A 23,106-nucleotide genomic window follows, 5' to 3' on the forward strand; every position below is an offset into this window, starting at 1 on the left:
ACTCACATCGCTGACCATACTTTAGAGTTTGCAATGTGGATTCCACTGATCTGGACACATGCGGTTATTTCGATGTTGATTTCCTACAAACTTCTCACAAATTTCTTTCCCAACCAAATTACTGAAACTAAGCTCCTCCTAATGTTCTAATTGAGCACCTCTCGCCTGACTTTTGAGACAAATGTGGGAATAAAAGTCTTACTTTTCAACAATATTCTATTTATTGCAAATTAAGAATTTAACTAAAAATTGGTCAGTGGTAAACTTGACTCGACTAATTGGGATATCGCTCGAGTCTGATGATGCATGCAATCATTTACGGAGTTGCCAACTTTTTTCTCAGGCTAATATCCCCTGTTTTATTTAACTTTATCAAATTGTTAATTAATAAAAATTTGCTGTAATACTGAATGATGAAAATGCTAAGATATAACGTATATTACTACATCTATTCACTTTATGTATTCAACATTTTTCATCCATTCCCATGGAGAATGAAACTAAATTTTCAAACATGTCATTTTAAATATATTTATTAATTCATTATTATTATCATTATTTTTATTAGTATTATTATTGTATTAATTAATTTTTATATATTTTTTTATTATTACTATTCATTTCTTTTTCTGAAGTGGGAGGACCTGACAGGCGAGGAGCCCTGGGCCATGGCCTGATCACCCCCCCCCCCCCCCCGCCCCCCCCCCCCCCCCGCCCTTCTAAATCCCCCAGTGGCAGTCCCGTATAATTGGGGGTCTCTCTCTCTATCTCTCTCTCTCTCTCACTCTCTCTCGTCTTAATTTAGAAGAAAATCAGGCTTAAAGATACTTAATATATGGGAGATTTACCCTGAGTCATTCAAATAGCAGGCAGATAAGCGTGACAAAATTCATATTTCTACGATACTTACATTTGAATAAATTTGTTGAGTAAATGTATATATTATATATATATGTGTGTGTGTGTGTGTGTGTGTGTGTGTGTGCGCGTGTGTGTGTGTGTGTGTGTGTGTGATGTATGTATGTATACGTCCAATGAGTTTAATCTCAGTAATATATAGAATATTTACAAAGATCATATTAGGCCGAATAGAAAGACAGCTAGACTTTATTCAACCAAGAGAACAGGCAGTTTTTAGAAGCGGGTATTCAACAACTAGCCATAACCTTGTAATTAACCAGCTAAAGGAAAAATCAACAGAGTATGATAAACCACTATGTATGGCATTTGTAGACTACGAGAAAGCTTTTGACTGTCTAAACTTCAGCAGTAATGTAAGCCCTTCAAAAGCAGGGAATAGATGAATGTTAATGTTAGAACACTTGAAGATATCTATACGGGTAGTACAGCAATCCTAAAACTACATAAAGACAGTGAGAAATTTCCAATTGAGAAAGGAGTTAGACAGGGAGCTCTCATCTCTCTTAAATTATTCATAGCTTGCCTAGAAGAAGTTTTTAAGAATTTAGATTGGGAAAATGTTGGAATTAACATTAATGGGGAATATCTTAACAACTTAAGATTTGCAGAAGATATAGTTCTACTCAGTGAATCAAGGGAGGAATTACAGAAGATGATAGACGATTTTAACAGAGAAAGCAGAAATGTAGGACTGAAAATGAATATGAGTAAAACTAAGATAGTGTTCAATGAAAATGCAGAGACAACAAATAAGAGTTATGGACGAACCTCTAGAGATTGTTAATGAATGTACGTATTTAGGACAGACGGTAAGTGTTTCCCCAGGACATGAGACCGAAATTAAAAGAAGGATAAACATGGGATGGAGAGCTTTTGGTAAAACAAACTGAGATTATGAAAAGTAAAATGCTACTTTCTCTAAAAAAGAAAGTATTTAATCAGATGCTCCTACAGTATTAACTTATGCATCAGGAAACTTGGAGCCTTTCTAAAGCCTTAAAACATAAGCTAGTTACAACTCAATAGTGATGAGAATAACACTAAGAGACACAAAAAGAGCAACACGGGTACGAAAGCAAACGAAAGTAGAGGATATTTTAACAAGAAGTAAGAAAAAGAAATGGCTGTGGGCAGGACACATAATGAGAATGTCAGATAATAGAAGGACGAAAAGAATAACAGAATGGGTCCTTATAGATTGCAAATGAAGCAGGGGAAGGAAGAGAAGATGATGGATTGAGGAGCTAAGAATATTTGCGGGTAAAGAATGGCATAGAAAGACCACAAACAGAAGGGAGTGGAAGGACATGTCTGAGGCCTTTGTCCTGCAGTGGCCTAGCAATGGCAGACATATATATATATATATTATATAATATATATATATAATATATATTATATAATTTATATATATATATATATCTATATATATATATATATATATGTTTGTAACTAGCTGACCAACCAGTCGCTACCCAGAAAAACTCTGAATGGCAACCAATAAACTCTCTCTCTCTCTCTCTCTTCTCTCTCTCTCTCTCTCTCTCTCTCGTAGGGGAAACAGCAGACTGGATCGGAGACTGGGTAACTAATAGAAAACAGAGTCATAATAAACGGTGAAGAATCAGAATGAGCAGAAGTGACAAGCGGAGTTCCTCAGGATTCTGTCCTTGGCCCGCTTTTGTTTTTCATTTATATTAATGACACTGATGTAGGATTACCTAGCAGGATAGCCAAATTTGCAGACGACACCAAACTAAGTGTAAATGCAGCTGACCCAGACAGTAGAAAGTTTAAGAAATTCCCTAAAGAAAATAGGAGAGTGGTCAAAAAGATGACAAATGCCTTTAATGTGGATAAGTGTAAAGTGTTACAAATAGGAACAAACAACCCCCATGCCCAGCTACATGCTGCTTGGGAATGACATAAATAGCGTAGAACAAGAAGAGGACCTTGGAGTTATTATTACCAAGGACTTAAAATCCACAAAACATTGCATAAAAGCAGAAAAGAAGGCACAGAAACTAGTGGGATACATAAAGAGGTAGTTCAAATACAGAAACAAGGAAACGGTGCTGCAGCTCTGCACATCAATAATTAAACCTCATCTTGAATATGCAGTACAGTTTTGGTCATCAACACTAAGAAAAGACATAAATAGATTAGAAGGGGTACAAGCAAGGGTCACAACGTTAATTCCATCCATCAGGCAAATAGGTTATCAAAGACGACTAGAGAGCCTGAACATATATGGCTTAGAAACACAATGATTGCGAGGGCAACTGATAGAAACATTCATAATACTGAAAGGCATGACAAAAGTAAACAGTAACCTATTTATGTTAAACGAAAACCAGACAAGAAATAAAGGATGGAAACTAGAGCTGAAGATATACAACACATCCCACTGTGGGAACTTCTTTACATACAAGATTTGTGACACGTGGAATAAACTGCCACAAGAAGTTGTAAACAGCAACATTGTGTAAGAGTTTAAAAGAAAGCTAGACAAAATCATTAGGACACTGCGAATGAACATTATAACCTGCTTCTAGAGATAAGTGAACACACGATGTCTCCTCGGACGGACTAAAAAGTCTTTGCGACATCCTAATCCTTGTAACTCCTTGCAACTCTCTCTTTCTTCCCTGGTAAGATAGCTGCTTCAATACATTGCCCAGCATTTTTGGTATTTTATATTTCACCCCTTCTAACCCCTCACATTCCTATCAGGGCTGAACTTGGACATAAAGGGCATCGAGAGTGTTACTATTCACCTTAGCGACCTCAAAAACTATGGATTAGACACTAATATCTGTGTATTTTGGTTATTTTTACATGTCACCCCTTCCCACGCCACCTCCTTTGATGCCAGTGATGTCTTCCCCACAGTATTCTTTTTCAGATGGTAAGTCATATGTATACTAAGTTTGGTTGAAATTGCTTAATGCATTTCAGAGTTCTATTGGAAAATACAAACATACATACATCCTTTACACACACACACACACACACACACACACACACACGCATGCAAGTTTCCCTTTTGTCCATGATGATACCTTCTGGAGAACATGCACATCCATTATTCAAAAGAGTTTTCTGGATGTGGATATGAAAATTATCCCCAAAAATTGGATCTCTGTTTAGAGTCAAAGACCGACTCAGTCCTCTGCTTTCGTCCAGCGTCGAGATGTGATCACGGGACATACGTGGGATGCACGAAGAGGCTGTTGAAGCTCCGAATAGATTCCCACAGGGGCATAAGCCATAGAACAGGTAGCAGGTTATCTAATCATGAGCAATCAAATATACGGAGTCATTCAAAATCATGTAAAACCTATATTGACAGCAAAGATTTTTCCATCTTAGGCCAACTACAGAACAACAACGACCTAACTATCTTAGAATCAATAATTATCAAAAAGACTGTACCGTCGTTAAACATCCAAACGTCCTCTGTAAAATTCTTTATAACATAGTCTGGACAACTGGTTTGCCTCACTCTGTTTTTATTTATTTTTGTTAGTCTTGCTCTTTCTTTCATATAGGTAGGTGTTTTAAGATTTTAGTGAAGTCCTTTACTTATAATTTGTTTGGGTTTGAAGGTATTGTTTAATTTTAATTGGTTTTACTTTTTTGGAAGATGTTGCCATTACATTTTACCATAAATTAATTGGAGTTTTAATGTTCGCAAATTATATATATTTTTAGCCTTGAAAATGCGACTTGGAATTCGTTGCGAGACGTCGGCATTAAAATAAACTGTCTAAGGATAAGGATGCCTTTCCCTAGTACTTCATTCATGATATATATATACATATATAACTGAATCACGAAAGTTTGGACCGCGATAAATGCATAAATAAAGGTATAAGCCAGGAAGGAAAGATAAACAATGCAGTAACTGCAAGATCTTTCGACTCAATGTCCTTTTCTTAGCAGACGAACTGACTTACATGATAAACTGAGAGTACAAGGAAAGGTCGTATAAGTAACAGATAGGGATTATAAGGAGATTAGTACCTAGAATCCTTGTACTCTCAGCTTCTCATGTAAGTCAGTTTGTCTTCTAACTAAAGGACGTTGAGTCGAAAGATCTTGGAGCTACTCCGTTGTTTATCTTTCCTTCGTGGCTTATACCTTTATATATGTGTGTGTGTGTGTGTGTATACATATATACATATATATATCAACTTTAAAAAAAAAAAAAAAAAAAAAAAAAAAAAAAAAAAAAAAAAGAGACGCCCTTGTCCCATTAATTCTCTAACAGCTAAAGCAAGCATGAACCCTTGCAAAAATGTCTAAAGCCTCTAAGACTTAATTCACCTATATGGGACTCTAGGAGGAATATTCATGCATACACTAAGGCAAATACTTTACACTTGCTAAAACTGAACCTCCTTTCATTTTTGTATCACAACCAATTCCTTAATACTTTCTCTTCGTGATTTCTCGTCCTCCTTTCTCTCAAAGATACAGTTATTCACCTTTTCACTAACCTCGATATCCCATAATCCATTTATTCTCCTCTGTCACTGATTTTCCAGATTTTCGTAATATCTACAGTATTCCGTCTCCAGATATCCACCTAACTTCCACCACATTAATATGGTACAGATATTTCACCTCAAAAGTCCCATTTTCTGTTCTATTAACTTGCATCCAGTAACCGCAATTAACTCGTTTATATAAAATTGGCTGTACAACTCCACGTCCGTAGGTTTTTTTTTTTTTTCCTCTCTTTCAGACAAAGTCTTTTTGAAGAATCTGGTTGTCAATGCGTTCCCTGCCTCACATATTTAGCGCTGCTTTTATTATTTTCAATAGCATTTGTTCATAAACACCTCTGTTAGAATTCCATTCTCGCATTATTCATACAAACGTTCGACTTTTCTTTTTCCTGGCTTCCACGTACCCTAATAAAATTGTTAACATTCATTATAACATCGACTTCTCATAAGTACTATCTTCTTTCACTTTTCTTTGATGTCACCAACCATCTTTTCTCCGTAAAAATCAGCCGTGCCTACTTCTGTTAACAGTCTCTCTCTCTCTCTTCTCTCTCTCTCTCTCTCTCTCTCTCTCTCTCTTCAGGCCAAACACTTTAAACAACGGTTTCTACTCTTTCTGCAAAGACATCAGATGATCAGACACTTCTGTCCAGTACATACTCGTACACTAGACCAATTACTCCCATACCTAAATATGGATTTATACTCGTCTCACCTCCAACTTACAGTTACTTAGTAGCTCTGACAAAGTACATCCTGCAACATAAATCCTACCATTGTCAACATCGGTTATCTCGCCCTTGTATCATGTTTACTCTAGGTTGATATGTGCAACGTGCAGTTTTCCCATTTAGCCTCAAAGCATTTACACGACTGTTTCTTAACTAACAAATGATCCGCAAATGATCTACTTAACGTCAACCCTAAATTAAAAGCACAGGTAGAAATAATGAAACCAAGATACAAACAAAGATGACTCAAGAAAAGTTGAAATTAAAGCACACATGTGCGAAATGCAGTGTTGACAAGCTGTGCGTAGACTACAAAGAGGCTTCCGCATCAAAGCTACTAGGGAGCCTCAGTGATACGGCTCTGGCCTCGGTGGGTGTCTGTCCCTCCTGTCAACAAGAACAAGAGATAGCTAAACTGAGGGGGGAAGTAGAAGAATTAGCAAAGGAACTAAAGGAGATGACAAAGGACAAACTCTAGGGCAAGAGAAGAGAAGAGAAGAGAAGACAGGATGGAAAAGGAAATTAGAGACCTACGAAGAGAAGTTACAAACCTTAAGAGAGAGAGAGAGAGAGAGAGGAGAGAGAGAGAGAGAGAGAGAAAAGGAGTTGAACAACGACATAGAAGAAAACGGAGAGAGTATAGTTGAGATTAGAGAATAATTGCTTAAGACCAGAACCACAAATGAAACAGAAATAAGCACTAGACTATAAAAAAAAAAAAACTGATTCACTTAAGGTAGATTCTTGGATGAGCCCTATTCTCACGAGACGTTTGTTTGGCGGCCGCTGATTGGCTGGGAACGGCCTACCTCCTGGTACCAGCCAATCAGCGGCCTCCAAACAAACGTCTCGTGAAAATAGGGCTCATCCAAGAATCTACCTTAAGTGAACCAGCTATAGGTACAAAGAAAGAAGCTTACAATGATAAAAATGATGAATTCAAGAGAACTGTTGGCAGAAGAGTGATAGCAGCCAGAAAAGACAATTGTCCCCCAAAAGGAATCAACACAACAAACAGATTTGCAGCGCTCTCAGAAGCAGAAGAGGAAACATCTTAATCGGAGACGCGTTAGTAAAAGAGCAGGGCTTACATTTTGTCGCCAAAAACCGAAGTAAGCGAAAAGTTCATTCTTACCCAGGTGCAGATGCAAAGAAAATGGTGGTCGAGACAGTGAAAAAAATCAAGGTAAATAATAGAAAAAGTGCAGTCATAATGTAGACGGAGGAACTGGCCAGGCAGAAGTTCTTGTAGCCAACCTGACTAAAATTGTAGAGAACATCCAAGAGAAAACTGATAACGGCATTCTTATAGGACTTTTGCCCAGAACCAATGTACCATTACTTCCTTAGCAAGGCAATTGGAATCAATGACAGACTGGAACTAATATGCCAATAAAAAGGTGTTAGGTTTATAAACTTTTGGGACAGATTTATAGGGAATAAAAAACTATATAAAAGAGATGGAACTCACTTGAATTTGAAAGGAGCAAAACTAGTAGGAAACCTCAACGAAAACCTCTTGAATCACCTCAATGAACTGAACTATCAAGGGAAGAAATCGGAAAGCTCCCAGAAGCTGGCTAATATTAGCACTGCAGGCAACAGTGACAGTAAGGGAAACTAATAAAGCCACCGAGGACAAAAGAGGAGATAGAAAAGTCCCTCAGAGTGGCACAGTTTAATGCACAATCAATTCGAAACAAAGTAGATATCTTCAAAGCATTGATAGCAAGTGAGGAATTAGACATAATAGGTATCGTATAATAGGTATCACAGAAAAATGGATACCATAGGCAACAAGAGACTTCATAGGAGAGTACCAGGTAGCTGGATATAAATTGTTCAAAAAAGATAGACTCAATAAAAAAAGTCTAGGGAGGAAGATAACTCTAATACTAGTGTACAGACCTCCCCACCAATCACAAATGTCCAATGAGGAGCTGTATGCACTACTAGGACAGTAGATAAACAACAAACTCTGCATAATAATGGAAGATTTCAATGCAGCAGTACATTGGGACACGATGACCTCTGCATCAAACGTAGAGATTATGTAAAAAATGAATTCCTCCACCATTGGGTTGACAAACACACTAAAGGAAATAACATACTAGACATCGTCCTATCAACGGAAGATAATCTAGTATCTAACCTTTCAGTAAGTGCAAATCTAGGCAAAAGCGACCATAAAATTATCACATTTCAAATTAATGTTCAACATAAAAAAAGAAGAAGATATTAATGATTTATTAGACTACCATCGACAAGACCTAAAAAAGCCAAAGGAGTACGTTATAAATCTAGAGTACGACGAGAACACAGGAACATAGATAAGCACTGGGAAGCCTTCATGATAAACACACAGAAAAACCGGTCTAGATGTATAGCATTAAGGCAAATACTAACAAATGGCAACCATCAGCCAAAGTGATTCAACAGAGAAATTAAAAATAAGAGAAAGAGACAGTTTTGCACAAATCAATGAACCCACACCCAACTCCAATAGAAGCAAGCAGGCATAAAGAACTCTGTAGATTGGTGGACAATTTAGTAAGAAATGCAAAGATAAATGAGGATAAGAGAGTAGCATCAGTTTATAAAGAAAACCCAAAAGAATTCTTTGCGCATGTTAATAGTAGGAAACCAATAAAAGTTAGCATAGGTCTCCTAAGGGAATATAGAGGTAACCTGGTGAACTCAGGCTTGGAAAAAGCAGAGTTACAGAATAAGTTTTTTACGAGTGTTTACAATTGAAGACACAACCTCGATACCGGAACCTGCTATTAAATATGAAGGGGTAGAATCGTTGGACAAAATAATATTTACAGAATTAAAGAGCAAAAAGAGGAATCAGAATGGGCAGATGTAACAAGCGGAGTTCCTCAGGGCTCTGTCCTTGGCCCTCTCTTGTTTTTTATTTACATTTATGACACTGATGTAGGCTTAACTGCAGGATAGCCAAAGTTGCGGATGACACCAAACTAGGTGTAAATGCAGCAGACCCAGATGCAGTGGAAAGTTTAAGAAATTAGCTAATGAGAATAGGAGAGTTGTAAAAAAAAATGGCAAATGCCTTTTAACGTGGATAAGTGTAAAGTGTTACAAATAAGAACAAACAACCCCCATGCCAACTACATGCTGCTTGGGAATAACATAAATAGTGTAGAACAAGAGGAAGACCTTGGCGTCGTTATTACCAAGGACTTAAAATATATAAAACAGTGCATAAAAGCAGAAAAGAAGGCACAGAAACTAGTGGGATACATGAAGAGGTAGTTTATATACAGAAACAAGGAAACGGTGCTGCAGCTCTACACATCAATAATTAAACCTCATCTTGAATATGCAGTACAGTTTTGGTCATCAACACTAAGAAAAGACATAAATAGATTAGAAGGGGTACAAGCAAGGGTCACAACGTTAATTCCATCCATCAGGCAAATAGGTTAGCGAAGACGACTAGAGAGCCTGAAAATGTATGGCTTAGAAACATGACGATTGCGAGGACAATTAATAAAAACATTTGAAATACTGAAAGGCATAACAAAAGTAGATAGTAACATATTTACGTTAAACGATAACCTGACAAGAAATAATGGATGGCACATGGAATAAACTCCCACCAGAAGTTGTAAACAGCAACAGTGTGGAAGAGTTTATAAGAAAGCTAGACAAAATAATTAGGACACTGTGAATGAACAGTAAAACCTGCTCCAGAGCTAAGTGAGCATACGATGTCTTCTCGGATGGACTAACAAGTCTTTGAGACATCTTAAATCTTGTTAATCTTGTAACTCTCTCTCATTTTCCATCATTTCTCCTCCACCTAACACATCCTCTACTCTCTCTCTCTCTCTCTTCTCTCTCTCTCGCTCCTTTCTCTTACTCTCTCTATCCAAAAAATTTTTTTTTGACCGTCCTCTTTCCGTCTTTTTCTTCACTAATGAATGAGAAGTCTCTCTCTCCTCGTCTTCTCTTCTCTCCATCTCTCTCTCTCTCTCTCCTCTCTCTCTAACCATTACTGTCTCTTTCCGTCTTTTTTCTCACTAATACCAACTCTCTCTCTCTCTCTCTCTCTCTCTCTCTCTCTCTAACCTTAGCTGTCTATTTTCTTCTTCTCTTTAACAACCCATCTACTCTCTGTCATTGATGTTGACCCTAAAGTATTCTTTTCCAAATGATAAGTCATTTGTATACAGAAACTATGTATGATAAATTCATAAAGTAAATAAGTCTACAGGCAGAACCAGCTCCGTTTCAGGGAATCCCTTCTCACTCCCACCCCCTTCGGAGAGGGGGGGGGGGGGTTAGGATAAACCCCCATTATAAACCATCTTAGGAGTCCCCACTATAACCCTGCCAAGTTTCATGCCCATCGGACCAGCCGTTTGGCCGTGATTGAATGACAGACGGACGGACGGCCAGGTACTGAAGACTGAGAAAAACCGGAAACCTTCTTATGGAATAAAAACATTAATAAGAACTAGAAATTCAAGACGTGTCATCTATAAAAGTTGGTGGCACCTAAGAAAAAAAGTTATTAAGGAAAGCGTATATCACATGTGTTTCCGTCATAAAAGTTCAAGACCCATAGAGGAGAGAGAGAGAAATAATGCAACCTGGTCCGCACGTTACGACCGGAGTTACAGCCTTGCGAAGTGAAGAAATAAAGAATGCCAATAAAAGTATTAGGGAGATTTGGAAGTAAATAAAAAAGGAAGACCAAAAGCGGTCCAGATGCAGTTTGTCCTAACGTCATGCATGATTATTACTATCATTATGTGGGGTTTCTTGAGTATCAATTTTTTTATCATATACCTAAGCAAGCAAAATACTATAGGAAACTGCAATTTCCAAAGAAATACTCGAAGCGCCACTATTAGATTAACCCGAATTTAAGAATCAGAATAACTTTAATTTCTCAAACAGAAAATTCAGTATAACAGTTGGAAGCAAATAAAATTTGGATGTGACTTCCCTCTTGAAAAATTTATCAGTAAGGCTAAAATTCTTCCATTTTCTCTGACACATCGTTTCAAAAACATTTTCTTTGAGAAACATTACGCCAAAACACTAAGTTTTGCTTTAGCTTTGTAAACACACATGGATAAGAACCTATGATTAAATCCATGCGTTTAATTTCTCACAGATAAGTATGTTTAAAAAAGGACATACCTTTTGCATTACAAATGAGGCCTTATAACAAATATGTTTAACAAGTGATCACTACCCATCAACGAAGTTGCCAACACAGTATAAGGACTACTTACTTTTGCCTTAAGGAGGAAATATCAAATTTATCCTACTACCATTGCAGTTATGTATATGATTACTTGAAAGATGTCTTTTCCACGATTAATGTCATTTATGGACTGGATAAAATACGAAACTGCAGCACACTGCCAGACGATGTGATTACTCGAGGTCTTCCTTGATAAGACAGCTATCGAGAATTTCGAGATACTGACTGACTGACATCACTTTGCGTTGCGTAACTTGCCTTTACCTTTTGCGTTTACAAGCGGTACGAAATGAAACGAGAGTATTGTTTCGTAAAAAAAAAAATATGCATGTTAGCGAAATATTTTTTTCATCTATAGATATCTGAATTACATGAACCCTTTACTATTACTAATAGTTTTATGACAATTTCGTTATAAACTAATTTTGTGCTCTCTCAATATATATATATATATATATAATATATATATATATATATATATATATATATATATATATATATATATATATATGATATAACAGATCACGAAAGGTAGGAACGTGATAAATCCCATAAATAAAGATAATGCCACACGAAGGAAAATAAACGAAGGAGTCTGCGAGATCTTTCGCTGAAAAGCCCTTTACTAAAAGCAGCTACTGACAAAATACGAGAAAAAGACAATACAAGAAGGGTTCGTATAACTGACAGATAGGATTATAAAAGGATTAGTGCCTAGAATCCGACACACCTGGAAGATAAGAAACCTTCCCAAACAAGCATAAACAAAGGGTGCAATTAAAGGTTTAAGACAATCATTTCAGATACAATCTCCAGACAATTAAAGGGATTATAGTGACAGCTATACGGAACCTGGTAGACAAAACCATATTCACAAAAAATGACAGACATACATTACAATAAAATTTTTTTTTTTTTTTAATAACTCGTGTGTGTGTGTGTGTGTGCGTGTATGCTAAAAAATCACAGTATATGCACGTGACCTCATGATATACAAGCGAATACCACAGGAAAAATATTAGGCAGAAATACTAGCGGAGCGCTTTCATCCTTCAATGAGACATTTGTTGAGGCACAAATGAGATACAGTTGAAAAGAAAATTACAAGATAAACAAAAAGATCAAGAATACCAGATGGTTTACTGTAAAAAGGGTAAAACTCAAAGAGATAATCCAGGATAATCGGAGATCACACGGCCACAAACTAAAAGATACTTATCCATAAGATAAATGGATGCTATAGCCATATAAAGTCCTAAAACATTTATACAACTGAATATATTAATTTTGTTGCTTTTTATCTACAACTTTTGTAATAGGATGATCTGAATCTCTTATATATAGGCTACTACGAATAATGCATTCGATATTTGACCAGTTTTCACTGAATATTGGTGCGGTTTGATTCGTTGTGAAAGTGATTTTCCAGTTTGTCCGTAATATATTTAATCATACTTTTTACAAGGAATTATGTACATATGCAGCCAGAAACATCTGTAGGAGAATTTTTATTACTAAACACTTAGCATTAATATTACTGAAATCAATATTTATGTTGAAAAGCTTTAAAATTCTAGAAATTTCGAAAAGAAACCTTTCATCATAAGGTAATATGAGGATATGATGTTTACTAAGTTCAAGTTTGTCATTAATAAAATGACAAACTTGAACTTAGTAAAATTCCTTGGGTATTTAAGCTTCAAGGCAATAAATAGTTTTGATCTCAGCGTCAATAAACTGCTGGCTACAGAAGCACAGAGCCATTAAGAATATCCCAGAAAACAAAATTTTAAATTCTGTTTTTTCTTGGATGTTCTTAAGGCTCTGCGTATCTGTAGCCCGCAGTTAATTGGTGCTGAGATCAAAACTATGTGACATTGGAGAGGGAGTAGTCAATGGGAGCTTAGGTGATAACATTAAAAACTTATGAAAATTATATGCCTTACATTTTTTACAATGATCGCTTATTTTAGAAAATTATTTTGTTTTTAGGTGGCATCGAGTTCAGCAACCAAATGAACATAGAATGCTACGCTGGCTGTTTGCTGTTTTATTCCTGTCAGGTCCTTTAAACATACTCACAATATATATATGTAATAGGACCTGATTCCCCCCTAAACAAAAATTAATTTTGGCAAACTTCAGCGGAAAAAAGGTATTGTTTCTCATTTACCCAGGTGACATCACGAGAGTGAATTATATTTTGCATGCCTATAAGTTAACGAGTTTCTTTATTTTCTATTAGACTGAAGAAAGCGTGTAAATATCATTAAAAAAAACTGCAAATAATAGTTTTACCTGTGTTTGGAAAGTAGCTGTATGAGCGAGGGTGGAATCAGCTGATAGCCTGATATCCTGCTGGCTGCTGCAGACGAAGCCGACGATCGACGTTGATGTAACATCCCCAAGTCTTCATGTGGTTTGGCCGAACTCGAAATGCAGTTGAAACGCTTCTTGTGATTTACAGAAACCATTCCGTCATTTAAATCCTAAACTTAACTTACTCCTCAGTTAGCAGCTAACAAAATGGCAAGTATAGGCTTATATTCCACGGTTAACTGTCAATTATACATCATTTTACGTAATGGGAAACTGGAGATATCCTAGGTCATATAGGGTAGAAGTGCTCTTTCAGGAATCCTGTAATAAATCTGTTTCTCACGAAGCACATTAATCTTATTCATTATTATTTATTACACGCCTTTGTTTCTTGCTGTTTTAATCCCTGTTCCCTGCCCTTCTAAAATCCTTAGGCTATCTTAAAGTTGGTGAAAAGCAGCATTAGAAGTGATAAATATAAATAAAAAATACACACACAAGAAAAGCAGGTCGAAGATTATTACTAGATAGATAGCCTATTGAAGAGAAATACATAAAAATATGCAAGGCCTAGCTTATAGCTAGCCTACTTAGCAAGTAAACAGGAAAACATCTTAACCTAACCTAGGGTTTATACCTAGTAGTGTCCTACATTGCATGATCAGTGCCTCAGTGGCGTGGTTGGTATGGTATTTGTGTCCCACCTCGGTGGTCGCAGGTTCGATTCTCTGCCATTCCATTGAGGAGTGAGAGATGTGTATTTCTGGTGATAGTAGTTCACTCTCAACATGGTTCGGAAGTCACGTAAAGCCGTTGGTCCCGTTGCTGAATAACCACTGGGGTATTTCTACAGAAGCAGTCCGCACGGAGTGCAAGGAACTTAACCGTGGGTACGACATCCACTAGGGATTGGGGGACGTCCAGTGTATTTTGCCGTGTTTAGTACTGGCCCCTGGGCGGTTAATTACAGTCGTCTTAATAAATATTACTTGAAATTCTTGTTCAGTAGGTAAAACTGCATAGAAAAACAGCAACTGCCATAGTCTAGGCCGCCGCGAATACCTAAATACCCTATATCTACCACCACTGGTTCCATGCAGCGTAAAAAAGCACCATACAATACAATACATGGCATGATCACGTTTCAGTCCCCATGGACCTCATTTAAGCTGGCAGGAGTTAATTAGTATATACCATACACTAGGCTATATACAGTGATTTATTGCTAAATAAATGACTCATTATCTTATGGTATGCAACTTTCCAGCTGCGTATCTTGTTTTATCCTTCTCTCGGAAAGCCTCTTTCAAGAAGCTGTATTGGACTCTTAACCATTAGCTATATGAAGAATCTTCCCTGGTAAAGCTGGAGAATGCTACACGCTCCTCTGGTTCAGTAAGTTTATGAGCAATATGGGCACTGTTTAGCCCGATCCCTTGGGGATGAATGGGGGGTATACTCCTTCCAATCCTGAACTGACAACCTCATCACTTCGGTTTCGATGGTGTTGGCATATCAGACTAACATTTCAGCTGGCAGTACAAGGTTCTTGTCAAGGAGAGGGGTGACTTGTTAAATCATCTGCCGGCTCACTATCCAGGACATTTATAAGAGGGTTCCGTTGAGGGAGCCTCTTGCGCTCTGCAGCAGTCTTTTAGAGAGCAAGATGTCTTCTCGATGGTCAATATCCTGTCATCGTTGTCATAAGTAGAGTTGCAGCAGCATCATTGGATGATTGTATAGCAGGTGACAGATCTCAAATGCTGCTGTGTTTTGTTCGAGCTCTTAAGTTTATTTTTCATGTACTGAGGAACTTTTACCTCGTTCGAGAACCTTATTTGTTTCCCCTAGGTGTCCATCTCTTTCTATTGCCAAAAATGCAATTAGTAGTTTCTTCTTGCAAGAGGTTAATAGTCAAGCGTCGGTTGGTTCTTCATCGCTTTCAGAGCCTTCAAGTTGTTCTTCGCGTCTAAGGGCGCATAGTATTGAGGATGGCTACTCCTTCAGAAAGAATTTTTCGGTTTTGGCGATCTTGGAGGCGGCTACTTGGGAGTCTATGTTGGTTTTCATGACGCTCTACCTGAGGGATTTTCAGTTTCTTCAGAGAAAGGTTACTTGCTGGGTCCTGTTGATGCAGCCAACTGAAATTTATAATTAACTTGGTATCATTAGAGTGTTAGAAGTTTAGGTAGTCAGTGGTAGTCTAAATAAACTTAAGTCTCTGTTGGTCAGGCTTTAGACTGAGTGTATTGTTCTTTTAGGTCCTTGAGGTTAGGCAGATCCCGATGGTCATGTTGGAATAACTTCAACTTCTTCAGCACAGTCATCTGTGTCAGTGAGCAGTAGAGAACACAAAAGTCCTGCACACTCAACTTCTCCATACATGAGAGGTATAGAATACCACATGGGAGGTTCTTCAGACTCAGCCAGTACCTTGGACTCAACACTGGCATTGGGGTACTTCCTGTGCAAGCATCCTCACCTACTGAGTTGGTCAATAGGTAAGGAAATATGCTTTTACCTCCATGCATACGAGGTATAGAATACCACATGGGAGGCACTTCTGACTCAGACTGTACCTTAGACTCAGCACTGATGTTGGGTTACTTTCTCTGCAAGCGTCCTCACCTACTGAGTTGGACAACTAGATGAGGAAATTTGCTTTGTTCCGACACGGCATACAAACCTTCGGTCCTTTTACAATAGGAAGTACTAGCGGCAGCTGGATAGTCGTAAGCTTTCGAACAAGGTCGGTAGTTAACTGCTTGTCCGACAGGCGCGCGCGCGACTGGGGAGGTAAACAAATCACTTTGCTTTCGGCCTGCTGGCGTGTGGACGTGTATCATCGCTCTCTGCCCGCTTCATCATCGTTGCTTTCGCATGGTTGTGTTTTTCTTTTTCTATTTATCTAGTGAAACTGAATTGTAAGTACAATCATTTCATATTTATTTTCCATTGAATTCATTGTGAATTAAAGGATCTTGGTTTCACCACGCCCTCCGAGTTACCCGAGTGCCGGACTGAAGGGCGTAAGTGCGGGAATTCATTTTCCCAGAAATGATCCTCGTATTGTGTATGCTCGGTGCCGAGGGCGGGAGAGCGCTCGCTCCGAGCGATATTTTGGTTGGAATGTGTAGATGGAAATCGTAAGTAAGTGCTCTTTTCATTTATATTTTTTTTTGACCTGTATGCTCGTTGCCGAGCGAATGCGCTCGGCACGAAAACTTATTCTGTATGGAAGTGGAATCGCAAGTACAGTATTCTTTTCATTTTCATATATTTTATTTTGATTGTACAATACTCATTTTGGATCAGTTTCCGAGCTTACCCGGAAATTGATCCTTTCCCCTTTTATTTGAATGAAGTGAAATCGCAAGTGCAGTTCTTTTTCATTTTCATATTTTATTGAGATTGCATTGTTTACTTGGATCAATGTTTCCGCTATTTCCCGGGATTGATCCTTCCCCTTTTTATTTGTATGAAGTGAAATCGCAAGCGCAGTATTCTTTTTCATTTTCATATATATTTTGATTGCATCAATTCATTATGGATCAAGGTTTCCATTCATAATCGGGAATAGATCCTTTTACCCTTGTGCTCGGTACCGAGGGCGCAAATGCGCTCGAATCCGAGCCCTTATTCATTGTGAAGTTGAATCGTAATGCAAGATTCTTTTTCATTTATTCCTTTTATTTTATTGATTGCATCAATATTTATTTGGTTCAAGTTCCGCTCAGTCAGGGAATTGATCCTTATGCCCTTGCATTCGGGCCGAGGGCACGTTGCTCTCGGGCTCTTATTATTATTGTTGGGTACATGGGTGCTGTGCGGGGGTGGGAACGAGAACCCCCCCCCCCCCGCTCACTCCCACAGATGCCCTTCCCTTGGGGGGGGGAGGTTATCTGCGTTCTTCTCCTCGCCCGATCCGTCGAGCGCGGGGGAGGGCGCTCGGTGCCCGATGTACAATTGTATTCGGGGTCTTCCACTCGTTCGGAGAGGGCTCACCCCCCCGCGCGAGGGGACTTCCCCCCCACTAATCGCTACTACTGTTATTTCCGCAGGTGCTACTGCCACGAGGGTGGACCTTGGTGAGGTATGGGCCGTCCTTCCATTTGCAGGGCGTGCTAGTGTCCAGGGGCTGCGGTTCTATGTCTGGGCCTACTGCGGTCACCCATGAGTGTGACCACGCTCCAGGTGACGACGTCCCTCCTCCACCTGGTGTACTCGCCTCACGTGGTAACAGTCTTGCCTACAGCCGCTGTGAAGTGCCGTTCGCCGTACCGAGAGGGGGGCGTGCCGCCGCCGCTCGTGGTTGCCGCGCTGCCGCGACCACACTTCCGCTGCCCTAGAGCTCGCCCCTGGACCTGCCGCCGGTACCAGGATATTGCTGGCTGCTGCTCCACTTCCTGTGTTTCCGGTGCTGCTGCCGTACCTGCCGATTCTGGGCTGACTGTCCATGCAGTTGCTGCGCTGGCTGTCCCTGCCGTTGCTGCGCTGGCTGTCCCTGCCGTTGCTGCGCTGGCTGTCCCTACCGATGCTTTGCTGGCTGTGCCTGCTGTACCTGAGATGCCCATACCTGCTGACGTCGTCCCTGTTCGTGGTGGTACTACCCCAGACTTTGGTCTGTCTGTACAGGTGCGTCCGGGCCCTGTGGCTTCGCTACAGCAGCCCCGGCTCCGCCCGCCTGGATAGCAGATCTTACGTCTGTCCTGAGGAGCTGACGAAGAAGAGGAGGAAGTGTCGTCGTCGTCGTCTTCATCTTCTTCATCGTCGTCGGCTGACTGCCTCTTCCCCTTCGACTTCTAAGGCTTCACAGCCGAGGAAGAAGAAGGTTGCCTCCTCCCTCCTAAGAAAGTCTCCCTCGGGAGCTTCTCGGGACCCGTCTCACTCGGTGGACGGGAGGGTTCCTTCCGCTGGTCCTCCTGCTCCTTCGGGAGCGGGGCCCGTCTCTTCTTCGCAAGGCAAGAAGACTACGGGGACCAGAGGGGTATCCCGGCTAACACCGGTACTTGCCTCGCCTGGTGTCAGTGGTTCTGCCACTGCATCAGGGTCCGTCTCGGCCTCTCGTTCGCAGGGGAGGTACCGAGTGTACGGTCGCCTACCAGCGACCGTGCAGCCAGGAACCAGACCTCTGAGTCCGCTCAGCGTCAGGTTCACGGCACGGGGCGGAAGACTGGTGACAGCCGCTCACGCGACTCTCACCAGACCAGCTCTCACTCTCGCGGCGACCAGCTGGCTACCCGGGGTGGACGTGACGGTCCACGACCGGCCACTGGCTGAGGCTGGTAAGAGGTCCTCCCGTTCGCCGGTGCCAGCCACGGCTGGAACCAGCGACGTGACGTGCCGTGAGGACAAGCACCGGTCTCACTGTGACAGTGGAGCCTGCAGGTCGCCTGACCGTCGCTCTCACAAGAGCGATCGGTACGGCAACCAGCACCAGCTCTTCTGACACTCGAGATCGGGGCCGCTGTGCTCAGTCCAGCCGTTCTCCACAGCGAGACGGTTCGACCAGGCCTGCAGCTCGATCCGCCACCAGCGGGTTGACGATCGCCTGCAGCCCTCCAAGCCTGCTGGTTCTGCCAGCGAGCGAGGAGGGAGCGTCAGGTCTGCCTCTCCCTCTCCCGTACCTTCAACCTCCTCGGGTTACACCGGGAGGAGCGAGGTATTGAGGAGTGATCGTGAGGGGTGCGCCCCTCATGATCCACCACGACGCCGTACGTGCCAGGCACGGTTCTTGGACCGCCAGGACGTATGCGCAAGTGGATGGAGAAGACCGAGAGGGCTGTCGCTGTTCCCCCTTCTTAGGAGGAAGGTTCTCGGAATATGCTCTTGTTCGAAGGGCTTAACGGTCCCACTCTGCAAGATGCTGTGACTTCCGAGATCCAGAGGAACTTTGCCGAGGTTATGGCGCTGATTCGTCAGCACAACGACCTCGGGGAAAGGATCGCCGCTCCCACCAGCAGAGCCACGTCTCGGCTCGAGTCGTTTTGGGCCCGAGAGGGAACCCAAATCGACGGTGGGTCTGCCGCGATCGGAGCTTGCCGACTGTGTTGAACCAGGTAGTCTCTCGTCTCCGGACAAGAAGGCTCTCTCAGTTCTGGCCGGTCGACAACGCTACTTCACCTCCTCTACTGCGACAGAGGCGTTTCTACGTGTCTTCGGACACCGTATTTGAATACCCTTCCCCGGTTCGGTCCTCCTGAGGTTTCGACCTCGACGAGACTGGAATGAGTCGGAGGACGGTATCGGCTCTCTCCTGTCAGGTGTCGATCAGCCCCACCCAGACGACGTTCACAGTGCGGCAGACCCTTACCTACAGTATGAGTTCGTAACCCTCTCGGGAAAACGTTTTCTCCTGACGATACGTTTTCCCAGGCTCTGAGAGGCCATCGCCGTAATGGCGATGGCTGCACTTTTGCTCTCCTCCAACTGCTAGTTTCCGCTGGGAAGGCGAGCCAGTATCCAATTCCTCCCCCCCCCCCATTCCCTCTCTCCTTACGGCTACGAGGGAAAGGGGAGGGATCCTACAGAGATTTCTCTGTAAGATCCCACGTTAGGGGCTGCGCTACCGTGGGACCTTCGGGTCCTACCTGACGTAAGCCCCGGTCGTTGAGGAGGGATCCTGCCCCTTTCTCGATTTCTACGGGAATCGAGGACCACCAGCCGATATCGTTTGACGAATTCGGTGGGGGGTTTCGCAGAGTGCTTAGAATTCTACGGAATTTCTAGCGCACTCAGATGTTCGAGTTTTTTACGATCTCCAAACACTTAGGCGAGACCACTGTCCAAAGTGAGCGAGAATCCCCGATAATTGTTACAACGATAATCGGGAACCTCGCTTTATGCTCGAATTCCTGTAATTTCTAGCATTTGGAAGAAGACTGCTGCTGAAAGAAGAGTATCTCACAGTAGGCGATTAACCTGGAATAGAGAAGAACGGACGGGAACTTCCAGTTTGGCTTGAACTATCGTCTTCGTATTCTGTTCACCATTGAAGCTTTCCTTTTGGGAAAGACTTCTCCTTCACTCTCTTGACTAGAGAACAAAGGCGGTCGATCTCCAATCCTTATTCTCATTCCTCGAGAGGAAAAGAATTTAGGATGGAGGTCGTGGTACAGAACCTACAAATATACTACGTATATTACCCCTCTGCGACATGATTCTTTTAACAGTTGAATTGTCCGGGGGGTAGGCGCATACCGTAGTTAACTCTACGGTTTGTGACCGAGACGAATTGTATCTTAATTGAACTGCAACTCGGGGTTGCCTGCACCTCCCAGCGTTATCAGTTTCGATTTTAGATACTTGGTATTGTCATGACAACACCAAATCAGCTTTTGTATTTACCGAAATCCGTTTCGGTTAAATATATTGCTCGAGCGTATTCTTTATGCTCGATGGTTCTAGCCGAACGCATTCCTTCGTGGAATAATGATTACCTGGCAACTCAGGATGACGAGTCACCGAGAGCTACTGCGTATTGAACTGCCTGATAGCGGCTCAGTATCAGCTAGGTCTCGGAGATGCACGGTCGGTCACGTCTCTCTCTCCCCTGGTTTGATTGACTACCGAACCGTATCTCTGCCCAACAATCATGGACTTAGGTCTCTGATTAACGGGGATTCTCGCAATAATGAAGGACCATCTACTGCTGTGACGCTCGATTTCATCGCCTTCGACATTGCGAGAATTTTCAACAGAGATATCTCTTGGACTCTTTCATCTTTCTGTTTACCGCACGGTAACAGAAGTCTGTACTAGTCACCCGCTGCATCGCACCGCGATAATGCGAATGATTTTTGCAGACATCTGAGTTTGTCTTCAAAATATCTCGTATTCGTAGGTGTGCAATTATTCATTGCTCGCCCCGAATTAACAGATATGTCAGAAGACATCGCCTACTCTCCGACCTGACAGCTCTACTTCCAAATGTTCAGCCCATGAGAAGCGATTTCTTCAGGCAGTATTTCCCTGTCTTCATTACTGAAAAGCGCTCCGCTTTTATTGCAACTACGATCCTCACCGGACAGCAATGAATAGCGGTTAGCGTTCTCAGTCTTTGTAGCACAGGTTCAGAATCTTGAGAATCCTTCTCTCGGTTCAGCTGTGAAGACGTAGGTTGCATTTTCTGTACACCTTCGTCTTCAACGACACATATTGTGTTTTCTCCTTCCTTAGCCGAGAATCAACTATACTATGAGATATCTTGCCATCAGGGACCTCGGTCTCTAGAAGGCAATTGACTTTCGCCTGTTGGGCACATGCCTTAAGAGAGTCATCACCTTGCCTTCTGGCATCGGTGACGAACAAATTATTTGTTTAGTCTCTTGGCATAACCCTTTTAAGGCAAAGGTCACGTGACTTGCTCGGGTACTTGGACAACCTGCCTCCTACCGAACGCAGTCAGTAGGCAGCTGTCAGAGCGCCCAAGTCTGTTACGAACTTCGCTGTGGACTTAGTTCGGTTGTTCCATAACAGTCTTTTCTTCGTCCTAACGGCTTGTCACAGTACCCATACCATCGATACCCACCATTGAGTGTCGGTGTCCTATCCACTTCCGAGAAGAACAACTTCGCTGCAGACGGATAGACCAGTATGGGTACAGGACATCACCGAAGTCGAGAAGAGGGATAGGTCATACGACCATTCCCTTCTTTTCCTCTGAGGTAATTGCATGACTTTTCCTGCGAAGTCAAGCATCCAGGGATGGGATTCGTGACGCTCGATTTCGTACCGAATTCGTAGCGAAGACTCTGAACCTTCGGTTCCTGACGATCGGTTAGAGTCCTTCACAATCCCCACCTCCCTAATGGACTTCACCGCCTTCGATGCGAAGGAGATGCTGCTTTGTCCTGTGAAAGCGAGACCGCGCTTTCTGAAGAAACTCGACATCCCAGGCTGAGTGTTGAAGACTCTTCGTCAGCACCAAGATGACCTAGAAGTACATCCCTCGAGTTACACAAGAACTTCTCCGTGGCGCAGGTACTGAAGGCAGGGGTCTGGTACAACCAGACCACTGGCACCATCCTTCTACCTTTTGGATATTGCCCACAGTCCTTGGATCGTTTTCCTTCTTGGGACCCGTGGTGGCTGCTCACGACGTTGTGTAGCTAACTACCCAGACCCTAGCAGGCTGAACAGCATCGAGTCCTGGTGTGACTGTAAGAATAGATAAGTGAATGAGAGAGTGACTGGCTTCTCTTCCTATCTTTTTCTCCCCCTCTACCTGTGGGTAGAGGGATACGGTCATCACCTTGCTGGATAAGGACGACGATGCCGGTGAGCTACTCGACATAGCCCCATCCTATCCCTTTCACTAGGGATGGGAGCGAATATCCACCACTTCCTCCTCCACAAGGGGGGGGTAAGTGGATGCCAACAA

At 41.8% G+C, this 23,106-nt stretch overlaps 1 protein-coding gene across 1 annotated transcript in view; it reads right to left on the reverse strand.

The window, feature by feature from the left end:
• Positions 1-11,661, reverse strand: part of LOC135215623 (uncharacterized) — a 32,314-nt gene extending 20,653 nt beyond the window's left edge. Inside the window, exon 1 of the mRNA XM_064250534.1 lies at positions 11,434-11,661. Coding sequence (XP_064106604.1) covers position 11,434 — 1 coding nt within the window. The 5' untranslated portion in view covers positions 11,435-11,661. The remainder of the gene's footprint in view (positions 1-11,433) is intronic.
• Positions 11,662-23,106: the final 11,445 nt, after the last annotated feature.

This window comes from Macrobrachium nipponense, chromosome 5 (genome assembly GCF_015104395.2).
Source record: "Macrobrachium nipponense isolate FS-2020 chromosome 5, ASM1510439v2, whole genome shotgun sequence".
NCBI lineage: Eukaryota > Metazoa > Arthropoda > Malacostraca > Decapoda > Palaemonidae > Macrobrachium > Macrobrachium nipponense.